The sequence below is a fragment of the Ctenocephalides felis genome, unplaced genomic scaffold, assembly GCF_003426905.1.
Source record: "Ctenocephalides felis isolate EL2017-DRISC unplaced genomic scaffold, ASM342690v1 CF-g0.4_SCAFFOLD_01492, whole genome shotgun sequence".
NCBI lineage: Eukaryota > Metazoa > Arthropoda > Insecta > Siphonaptera > Pulicidae > Ctenocephalides > Ctenocephalides felis.
The window spans coordinates 33,793,293-33,805,798 of NW_020537646.1; the positions used below are offsets into that span (position 1 = coordinate 33,793,293).

General features: G+C 29.1%; 1 protein-coding gene across 1 annotated transcript; it reads right to left on the reverse strand.

Moving 5' to 3' along the window:
• Positions 1-10,420: 10,420 nt before the first annotated feature.
• Positions 10,421-12,159, reverse strand: LOC113371148 (N66 matrix protein-like). Its single transcript, XM_026611792.1, has 3 exons — positions 12,100-12,159; positions 11,195-11,364; positions 10,421-10,943 (listed from the first exon to the last, which is right to left on the reverse strand). The coding sequence occupies exons 1-3, from the start codon at positions 12,157-12,159 to the stop codon at positions 10,421-10,423; spliced, it is 753 nt and encodes a 250-aa protein (XP_026467577.1).
• Between the last annotated feature and the right edge of the window lie 347 nt (positions 12,160-12,506).

Genomic DNA, 12,506 nt, shown 5'->3' on the forward strand with positions numbered 1-12,506 from the left:
TTTCATTATTTTAGCAATGAATAGAAAATTTGTAATTTTGCCGGCATCTTCAATTTATTAGAAAATTTCCGAATATATAATTTTCTTATTATCCTCTGTAGTTAAAAGAAAAACAACACTGTAATCTTATTCTTTGATAATAGTTTTTAGTAAAATGATTACAATTTTTTTACAAAAATCATAATAATAAAAATTCGAAACAATGCTTCCTCTCAATTCAATATATTTGATATTACTCATGGGGTGATAAAAAAAAATTGTGTCTTTTTTTTAGGATAAATGGGCTGGGAATGAAGGTCCAATTTGACTTTCTGTAATCGTACTATCTATAAATGAACTGCAACACTATACATAAAACGTATCAAATAAACAATTATCGAACTATGTTCAATAAAATTCCCAGAATTCCTGATCATAGAAATATACTTCTAAACTATTTTTTTAAATTTGTCATTTACAAAATAATACCTAGATTATTCAATCATTGTGAAATAAATATTTCATGGGCACATTTTTCATGAAAATCACACCTTATATACCCTTGATCTAGTATTTGGTCAGAAATATATATCAGCAAAGCTGGAATAACTAATAATATTTCACAATAGATAAATTAAATGTATAGTTATTCCAGATCTGCTGATCAATATTTATACGAAATATCAGATCAAGGTTTTTTTACTGTGTTAACTCTGTAAAAAAGTATGCCCATAAAATTTATATTTTACATTGGTTGAATAATGTAAAAATGACAAAGTAACAAACTTTTGTAAAACAGCTAAAAACACATTTCTACAATTATGAATAAGCTGGAAGTTTCACTGAACATAGTCGTTTGAATACTATTAATACCTTTTGTTAGAAATAAATAGACTTGAACACAATTATTATTTCAAATTAAATATTGATGCTTATTGCTTTTCTCTAATAAAGAATCTAATCTAAAGAAGACCTACTTCTCGTAGATTTGCACTATAGCTAAGCACAGATAATTCTATAAAATACAGCTGCGCAAACAGTCTCAATAAACACATAGTTCTACAAGCCTTTCTACAGTTTTAATTGCAAACTCCATCCGATAAACAAAATTTAATGAATACTAAAGTAAATTAGTTTACGTACATACCGTTGTGTTTACTGTTTTTAACGGAACGTATTTTTCGAACCCGTTGTCATTGAAACAGAGGTAGAGAATAAATCTCGTCAATGTTTTCACCTGGGAAAGCGATTTTCACTAGTCGGGAAAACAACATTCGCATAAAGTAGGTCATTCTGCCTATGGTCGTGCAAAATAAACATATCATATAGATTTAGGAGTCATCTTATAGAGCGGAAATCGTAAAGCAATCATTGTTGGGAAACACTCGTACAACATTTTGTTACAGATTGCAATAAAACATTGAAAGTTTATTAATATATACAATGAAAAATACTATTTAGAAACTTTATAGAAAAAATGAAAATAAACTTTTTTAATCTAACGTTTGTATTTTTTTACATTTTTATTAAACCTACATCATTTTGTCTTTAAAATTTTCATTCATTCTATTCATTTAACATTTTTCTACTCCTAATTTCTTTTCATGAAATTATTTTCAACAACTTACTACTTGCTGAATGTGAATATATAATTTTGTAAAAATTGGTAAAGACGTTTCGGAGATTGTATGTATATATATATTATAGATTATTTAATTATATTATAAAAAAAACTTACCAAACCTAATAGAGAACAGCCTGAAGCACCAACCTAGAACAAAAACAAAGAAAAATTAATAAAAGTAAGGGTACATATAATATTATATAAATATATATTCTACTAAATATTTCAAATTAATGATCAAACTAGTGAGGCGCATGGCATCGTGCCTTAAGGAAAATTGCTGGAACTTCTCGTACCAAAAATTTATTGAAAAAATTAGATTTTTGAGAAACTATAAATTTTTGACAAAACATTACATTTTTTGAGAAAAAAAGACCTTGAAAAAATTGTTTTCTTTATTCTGAAATATTTTGGAAATACTGAACTTTTTTCAAAGCAATCATACCGCTTTAACTGCATAGAGACGAAATAGTGAAGCGCGTAAGCGCTGCGTCGCCGTCAGAGGATAAACATTGGCACGGGACCCATAGGAAAGTAAACAAAATTTATACTTATTGTTGAAATCGATTAAACCGTGTTCCCGAAATGGTCGACGAAAATTTGTATCCGCAACACACACACGCGCTCATACATCCATTTTTTCTAAGATATGCCAAAATGTTCAAAAACTTCTGAAACGTAAAGATATACAATTTATTTTCGATTTTTTTGCTATTACTATAACCCACCCTACGAGAAGTTAAAAATAGGTATGTTTAAGAAACAAACAACTTTTTATGTATTATTAGTTCAAAAATTAAAATATATGATTAGTTACAAAAATTATTGCTGGGTGTTTCAAAATCGTGCAAGAACACAATATTTGTAAATGTTGAATTTTTCTATAGGCATATTTAATTATGAACATTTCCTAATGTAATCATTGCAAAATTTCTAATTTTTCACAATTTTATTTTTTTGGTGATTATAAAGTATACTAAAAACTTTGAATATATTGAAAAATTATAATATTAATAATAATACACTCCATGCTGATTGTACGCTGGGCCTATCTAATAAAATCTATTCATAATGTTTTTTCTTCATATATTGTTAACAATCTTTGCATATCAATAGATCGTAGATTAAATAAATTTAAAAAAATGACACATATATTTAAATTAAAAATAAAGCGACTCTGGAAATAATAATATGCTTATATTATGCTTATTTTTATTCCTTTTTTCTAAAAAATAAATTAATTTAAATTAAATAGTTTTTGATCAATAGTGTGATTATAATCGGTGTCCAAAATATAGGACTCATATATAACATTGATCAAAAATAAATTTGAAAAGTACATAATTAAAAAAATAATTACAAACTCATGATTCTGCATTCACACGATTCGATTCAATTTCCAATGAAACATGGACTATGAATTATATGTGTCAATTTATTATTGATTTTGCTCATCATCATTTGAATATCGTTCCACCAATCTCATTCCAATTCATTGAACTTTAAAGGCGATTTAAGCAACAAATACCCCGGATTATAGAAAGTAAATAGTGAATGTACAGCCGTAAAGGGTAGATTATTCCGCTGTTTCAAAACGAAAGCGGAATTTCAAACAATTTGTACTATGTCCTGGATTATGATTGGGGATTGAATTGCCTATACTTTTGGATGCAAATGTAAACTTTGTTGACTAAATTTTGAATTTAAATCGATTTATTAGTTTTTGATAATGAGATCATTAATATTTTAAAATTTTTAGCAAATATTCAAATTTTTAGTCTAAATACAGGCATACAGAAGCCGATTCTGGCGTGAAATAGACCAATTTAACGTAGGGGCTATGTTACGTTTGCACCCAAATCGCTGATGATGACAACCAAAGTTACAATTTGAAACCTACCTTTATATTAAAAAATATTTTGATAAACATTAACAATGTTTCTTTATATAATGTGAAAAATAACTCTATAAAGTATAAATCAATATTGAAACCGTAGTTATAAAAACACATAATAACTAGTGGGGTGTATGGCATCGTGCCTTAAGCCAAATTGCTGGAACTTTCCGTACCGTAACAAAATGTTCAAGGAATACTGAATGTTTTCAAATAGATTATTATAAATATTGTAACATTGTCTAATATTTATAAGAATTATATAAACTGAATTGCAAAGTTAAAATTATTTGTTTAAAGTATATTAGAACTTTAGTCACAATTAAAAATAAAATCTGAATTATATTCGAAATACAAAAAAAATGATACAATTTTTTTTTCCAAAACCAATTATTTTGTTAAAACAAGCTGAAAGTTCTTTGAATCATTTAAATTAGACGCTTAGTTCTCTCAAAAACTGCCATTTTTTGCATATTTAGCTCTATATCTTCGAAATGGCTGGGCCTGCCATTGCCAAGAACTAATAATCACTTCTCCCAATCATTATTAGTTGTATGTTTTTAGATCATTCAATTAGGATGCTCCGTTCACTCAAAAACTCGATTTCTATTTTCTGCACTCTTTGCTCCATCTCTCCGTAATGGCTGAACCTGCCTTTGCCAAAAACTAAACAGCACATCTCCCTATCAATAGAAATCGAATGTTTTTTTTAACCATTCAAATCGGTTGATCCATGCGCCCGAAAACGTGGACGAGAAATTGTATCCATACATACATACACACACACATCCATTTTTTCTGAGGTATGCCAAAATGTTCAGAAACCTTCAAAACGTCGAGAAATGTAAAAATTTTCAATTTCGATTTTCGGCCCATTACAATAATTTACCCTACGGGAAGATAAAAATGAATATATTCAAATTTTACGATTAACTAATAAATTTATTCTAAAATCTAGCAGTAGCCATAGTCGTCGGTCATCCAGTGTATAATTATTCATTGAAAATAAATTGAATTATTTTACTGCTCAGACCGTAGTTTCATGAATAATAGTATTCACGTTTGAAATTGCGTGCAAAATGTGATTATTCAGGGGAACAAGCGTAGACTGTAAGGTAACAATACTGCAAACACGGCAGGTGCATACAGAATGCTAATAGAGCACTGCGGAATTAACTATTCCGACGTTTCACGCATATTTTTACTTCAGACTTTACTTTATGGACACATTTTCTATACACTATCATTTACATATTGCTGAAGATTATCAGCAGCTAATATCATGTTTCACTTTTTTATAATTCGTACTTTTTGGTTTTATAATTTTTAACTTCCTGTAGGGTAAGTTATAGTAACGCAAAAAATTCATTACATTTCAGAGATTTCTAAGCATTTTAAAAAATTGATGTGTGTGTATGTTATGTATGTATGTTTGTATACAATTTTTTGTCCACGATTTTGGACGCATCGATCAACCGATTTCGACATTTTTCGAAAAGGGAGATTCAGCTTTAGAAACCTTCAAAACGTCGAGAAATGCAAAAAATTGTCAATTCCGATTTTCGGCCCATTACAATAACTTACCCTACGGGAAGTTAATAGGTTTGTTTACCATACATAAAATTAAACAATAAATAAATTCAATCAAATACTGCTTTAAATAGCACAAATTTCGAGGATAAATTTTTGTTATTACAGAATATTCGAGCAAAAATGTATTTTCTATATAAAATACGAAAACCACTTAAAACCGGTTTTCTGGTAAAATTAAAATTCGAATACCGGTTTTCTGAAATATCGGTTTTTGTATAAACTTTAATGCGAACGCAAACGCAAATGTAAATGCAAGCACAAGTACAAATGTAAATGCAAACGCAAATTAAAGTTGGTAAAGAATTTTTGAGAGAGCAGGTCTCTCCGTTTCGAAAATTCAATGAGAAAAATGAAAAATCATTCATTTGGCGGACAAAAATGAATAATAGACATATGCACATAAAATTATCACATATTTTATAGATATTTCATTAATAAGAACAATTTTTTACCCACGCCCACGTGCTTCGATATTTCTACTCAACTAACGTATCGCGATTGCTTTTAAAGAGTTCAAATTTTCTAAAATATTTTGAAGTATAAAAAAGACAAATTTTTCAAAAAGGTCAATTTTTTTAAAAAAAAATTAAATTCTCAAAAATCGATTTTTTTCAAGTTCTAAAAGAACATTGAATCTTTTTTAAAAGTTTTAATTTTTGGTACGGAAAGTTGCACCAATTTGCCTTAAGGCATGATGCCATTCACCACTAGTTGTTATTAACTTTTTGCATATATCATTAAAATCAACAAATATCTAATTTAAAAATATTGGACATCAGTTTCAGGAGGTGGTCATATATACATAGTGTCATAAATGTATGAATAGAAATTTTCAGATATTCGTACAATTAGTTCTGTTCTCCGTTGTAATTTATATTTTATTTTAAACTTTCTATAAATTATATGATTTAAATCAACAATACATTGAAAATCCAATTCAATTACTGTCTTTAATCATTTTGGACAGCAGAAATTAATGACTAAAATTGTAATCTGAAAAATATAATATAACTCTAGATGTAAGTGGCATTCAATAAATATTTGAGTTCTACATATACCAGTTCTACATGTCTATCTGTCGACCTGTCTACCTGCTTATTTGTCTATTCGTATGACTACCTATCTAACCTAGTTACTTGTTCAGTTAATTAATTCTGTTCTTTGTTGTAATTTATATTTCATTTTAAACTTTCTGTAAATTAGATGTTTTAAGTCAACAATGCATCAAAAATCCAATTTCATTATTGCACTTTAACCATTTTGGACCGCTACGTTTGCAAAAACTGTTAACAGCATTTTTTGTAACAATTTATTTTGGTAATTAAAACAGTATTAGTCTTATTTACAAAATTGTGGAATATAAAAAAATAATATAACTCTAGATTTAAGTGGGATTCAATAAATATTTGAACCAGTCTACATGTCTATCTGTCAACCTATCTACCTGTCTACCTACTTATCTTCCTATGCGTCTGACTACCTATCTAACCTAGTTACTTGTCCACCTGCCTACATTCACACTTCGCTACCTGTACATAACTTTTTTTATTTTTGCAAGAGTACCTTCTAGTTCCTTCGGACGAAAATGTTTTTAATAAACTAATTTAATAATATTTCGAATTATGCTTTTATTTAGATTTCGTTGCAAATATATGAAAAATGTATAATTCACATTTGAACATAAAAACGCACCAAAGCAATTCCAATGCGAGCTTAAAATTTTCTATATTTTTCGGCTTTGAAATTAATACTAATGTCATAAAAACCTAGTATTTGGCGTTGCATATACGAGGTGTGTTCAAAAAGTACCCGGAATTACTAATAATTAAATTTCGCGGGTCTGGAGTGTCTGATTGTCAAAATTTTTTTTTTATTGTGTTGGTATACATGCCCCTAAAGTATGATGAAATTTTCAGCTATATTCACTGTTTACTTTGTCTGTGGTAGTCGCTAAGGTTCGACGTGTTTTTCTGAGCTCGGCGATTTTTACAATGGAAGAATTGAAAAGTCAAAGAATTTGTATTAAATTTTGCGTAAAAAATGAAATAAAGTGTTGCAAAGTGCAAAAATTCACCAGATATGGCTCCGTGTGACTTTTACCTATTCCCAAAGTTGAAGAGACCCATGAAAGGACGGCGGTTTTCCTCGATTGAAGAAAATCGCTGAGAGTGCTCAAGGACATATCAAAAAGTGAATATCAAGGGTGCTTCGAAAATTGGAAAAAACGCTGGCATAAGTGTATTATATCTGGGGGGGACTACTTTGAAGGGGACCACATTAATGTAGATGAATAAATAAATATTTTTTTGAAAAAACGAAAATTCCGGGTACTTTTTGAACAGACCTCGTATAGTGATTTTCAAACTACTTATAAAATGTATAGTTTTTTTGCGTGATTTCGTTTGATAATAAAAGTGCTGCTATAATATGGTATTGAACTAATAAGTCTTCCTTAGAGTCCTGGTTTAACTATATGATGGCGGAACTAATGCAAATCAAAATGTACAAGACGTTGCCACAATTGTAGTCGGAGCTACATCTCAATCTGACATTTGGTCAGCCAGCTAAGTTATAGAAACAGTCAGTCTAGCAATTCTAGTAATTACGAACTAACCAGATGAAATAGTTGAAGGGTTGGTTGCAAAAGTTATATCAAGTATGAAGTGTATTTATGTGACGAAATAAGTTATTATCACATAATTGGAAACTTAAAATTAACAATATAGTAAAGTACAATATAATAAAAAATAATATAAAGACCATGGGTATTGTAATAAAAATAATTGTTGTAAAATTAAACCGAAATTGAATCAGAACTATTACAAACATTATAATAATATGAGGTCATACAATTGAAAATAATTATTTTTTACAGAAATTCAGAAATATAATAATTTTAGAGAATATGCTAATATTCTTTATATAATAAGAGATTAAAAATAATATTTTCAAATAATGTTTGGAATATCCTTTCTCTTAATTTTTTTTTATACTTTATTCAACAGCAATCAGAATTTACAAAAATTCAATGAGTAATTATGCTTATTTTTGCACTCACTCACACAGTAAACATACTCACACACAGTCATACACACACATAAATAAATTGGCTAAATTATTAAAAATTACAATGGATGCCACTTCATTGAGTGGTCAACTAATCTGGCTGAGGTATATATCAAAGGCTGAGTCTGTTTCTCTTAAATTGAATCTATTTTGTTGTCATTGATTTCAATGTTGTACAATCATATATAAAATTGACGTCACTAAAGTGACTTAAGGAATTGATAATTTTTTTTTTCCTTTTAGATCTTATTCTTAATATTTCATATATCATCAAAATTACTGAATATCTTCCTTTTTGTAAAGGCGGATTGTAATTCAAAAAAGAGAATAATGAAAAGTAATTTTTTATACTCTGAAATTGTAATTTTGTTGGTATATATTTATTGCTATCGTTATGCAATACATATTTTTAAACACTCAAATTATTCATTGGTGATCGTATGGAGTTAATATGAACGTGACAGTATGGTACGTGCCTAAAACGTTAACTAATATCGATTATCTTACACAAACAACATTTTATCGTATTTTGTTCCACAAAATTTCAGAAATTCTTTAACGTTAGTTATGAAAACAATAGATTATGTTATGAAAAAACTATTTCTTTTCGAAACTATTAGCCTCCATTTTCATCTTGGAAACTTGGAAATAAACTGTTAACAATGTGCAAGTTACGAATTTTGTGTTTTTTCCTACATTTCAGTTATTCCCTGTCGTTTGTGGTAAAATCTCAATTTACTCGATAATATATGCAATAATTATTATAGTTAGAAATATATAGTACAAAACCATTATAGGCAGATCCGAGTTTAATTGAAGAATACTTAACGGCACTTCAGGGAAATCCGAGTTTATCTGCAGCTGGCCAAGAATTTCCAATGGTATTTTATGGAAATCCGAGTTTACCTCAAGTTGGCCAAGAATTTTCAATACCAATTCAGGGGAAACCAAGTTTAACTACAGCTGGTCAAGAATTTTCAAATGCTCTTCCACAAACATTTGATTCACTCTCAGCGACAACTCAAGGCGTTGGACAGATAACAAATTCAATTGGTATTTGATACGTTATGTAATACAATTTTATACATTTTTTAAAATAATTCCACCGACGTATGTGACTCTTCATTATTTTATTAATAAATTATTAATTATTTCCATACAAAAAAAGATTAGTGATTACGCACAAAATGGCACAACTTCAAATTCAATTATTTTTCAGGTGGTGCCACAGGCATTCCTGGAGCACTTCTTTCATCACTTAGCGGTCAAGCTGACGCCGGCATAGATGTGCAAAGGAATGCACAAAATTTGGACGGTTTAGTTGATGGTTTAACGGCGGCATTACCAGATAATTTATTACAAACAGCTGATTCTGCACTACCGGTAGTGCACAGTGTATCAGGAGGAATAGCAGGTGCAGTGGTCGGAAGAGCGGTGGCCAATTTGCAAGGAGGCAGGTTGGGCGGTACTTTAGGAAATGTGGTAAACTTGAATGGTGTAATAGGAATTGTTGGTGCTGATGGAGGAGGTGCAAGTGGATTGCTTGGTGGACTACTGTAGTTGAAAAGGCTTGATTTTTAAATTAGTATGATTACTAATTATACATGTATATACTTCATAAAAAAGTGTTTGTGTATAATATATTAACAATAGTATAATCGCATTACAATCTAAAAAATATAAAATATTATATATGTTTATATTGTATTTAAAATAAATAACAAAAGTAAAATCTAAATAAAAAATAATGATTAACTACTATGCACGGTTGTATCTATCTGAATAAATATATTACTATTTTATTGATAACAATATTGAAAGCATAAAAAAACAATAAAAATAGTAGTGTAACGTGTAAGACTAATGATTTCTTATACTGCGTAACTATATATATTGAACTTTTAGTTAAAACATTTATATAAGTGATGTTTCTGCTATGAATAGCATAATACGTTAATACGTTGTATAGTTGACCACAAATGCTACGAAGTCCTTGTTTGTTAAAATCAAAACTATAAAAATGTTAGCCGTCTATATAAATTGCCTATATAGGCACCGCAATGATCAAAAGCACAGTACCGACATTACTTACACAAACCCGGTTTATTATTATATAATCAATACATGATATATATTTAAAAGCTAGGGCCTTTGGTCAGAAAAGTTATTGAACTATGGGTAAAGTTTTTATAGTTCAATCTTCGGATGATCTTTTATTATGAACATATTTATTGATTCCATTGAAGTATTTCAAATGGAAAATTTTAAATACATTTTGCGGCAATGAAACAAATGATTTTAATCACATTTGGATTAAAATCGAGATGATTATTTTGAATTTCTAAATTTCGTGATGAATCGTTATCTGTACTGTTTCCATTATAATTTGAGCCGTTTCCGTTGTCATCTGTGCCGTTTCCGTTGTCATCTGTGCCGTTTCCGTTGTCGTCTGTGCCGTTTCCATTGTCGTCTGTGCTGTTTCCGTTGTCATCAGTGCTGTTTCCGTTGTCATCTGTATTGTTTCCGTTGTCGTCTGTGCCGTTTCCGTTGTCATGTGATACGTTTCCGTTGTCATCTGTACTATTTCCGTTATCATCTGTGCTGTTTCCGTTGTCATCTGTGCTATTTCCGTTTCCATCTGTCATTGATTTTGCTACTTGAGGAACGACTTTCTGATAATAGTCTAAGGCATTAGTCCCCGCATCGCCACCACTTTTAGCGCTTTCGAGAAGTGTATTAACAGTACCAGCCATGCCCGTCAACCCTCCAATCAAATTGTCGCTTGTTCTGAGTTATGACATAATGAATAATTTGAACCCGAAATATGTCAGTAAAATAAAATAAAACAATAATTTTCAGCACATTACATTTTGCGTATTCGAATACAACCTAAATCTTATCTCGTATTCTACTAATTTGTATGATTGTGAATCTACCATCTTTAGCATGAAGTTGCACAAGATGATAAATGAGATTTAATTCGTTAGATCCAAACTTTTTCAATTTCTCGATAGCTCTGTGTAGCTTAATTAAATTACCTAGCAGTTGTATCTTGCTTATCCGGATTATTAGTGGCAGTATCCGCAAGCATATGCCCAATTCCACCTAGACCTTGAGACAAATCCTCACCTCCTGCCCCCAGTCCATGACCGGCTTTCATAGTATCTTGCATACTATCTGCTAAATCCTTAGCTGCATCCTTTGCAGTCTTTTAAAAATTCATACTTGAGTTGCAACTTTTTAATATTTGCGAAAAATAATGGACCCCACAATGATTTGTACCATCACGTTTTATTTGTACATTTTACACGTAGTATATGCATAGTTTATACATTTCGCAATATTTTTAATTATCAGCATTAATACATTCCAATAGCAATATAATATAACACAAATTATATTTATATTTATATTATATATAAACAGATATTGAGAGACATAGTATTTTATTGACATTTGAACCATTTGATGACTTGTTCGATGAGAACCAATAAACTGAATTGTTCCGTAATCAATCATGTTTAGAGCTTAAACCAACTATTCAATTCATAAGAGAATTTTTTTTTAAAGAATTCTAATATTAATTGGGATCGTTGTAATAAAAAGTAAAATCTGTCAGTTAGTTACTGAATGACGACAAATAATTAATGAAAAAACTTTCAGAAAAAATACGAATTTAACGCAAAAAAAATTCAAATCGAAATTCAAATTCAAAAAAATATATCTTAGACTAAAAAATGAAAAGAATTGGCTATCATAACCAATTCTTAAATAATAAATTGTTACGAGCAAAATGATTAAGTTAATGCTTAACTGATATGTTAAAATTATCCGTAGTATCTGTTATTGAAAACTATTAATACTTATAATTATCCTGAGTATAACACATTTGATAATTGTACACAAAAAAAAATATTAAAAATAGCAATTATAATAAACTCACTTCTTTTTGCTGTTCGGATCCACAAATTAGCAGAGAAATTATCACTATTACTGAAAACATATTAGACTCAAACGAAATTATCGAAGTTCAACATAAAATTATTGATATGAACAAATTCTTGATTTTTTATGCTTATATATGAATTGAAAACAAACAATTGATTGAAAATATATAATTTGAATTGAGGCATAATTAGGCACTCGTTATGTATTTAAGACAAAATTTTTCAAATAAATATTGAAATTTCGGAATGAGAGCAGAACACAATAGAATTAGCAATTATTTGTTTGAAATATAAATGCATTTTGCTTTATTAAGATAATCAAATAGATTAATATTTGAAATTTTTGTTTACTCAAAAGAAGTAGCCCTGAAGAAAAAAATTCCAAGTTGTGACATTAGTATAT

Bases quoted from the DNA above. Each gene is read 5' to 3' on its own strand.
- LOC113371148 (XM_026611792.1), bottom strand. From the start codon at position 12,159: ATGTTTTCAGTAATAGTGATAATTTCTCTGCTAATTTGTGGATCCGAA. The intron at 11,365-12,099 runs GTGAGTTTATTA...AATTTTTAAAAG, and splicing joins GATCCGAACAGCAAAAAGAA to ACTGCAAAGGATGCAGCTAA. The intron at 10,944-11,194 runs GTAATTTAATTA...GTCATAACTCAG, and splicing joins AAGCAAGATACAACTGCTAG to AACAAGCGACAATTTGATTG.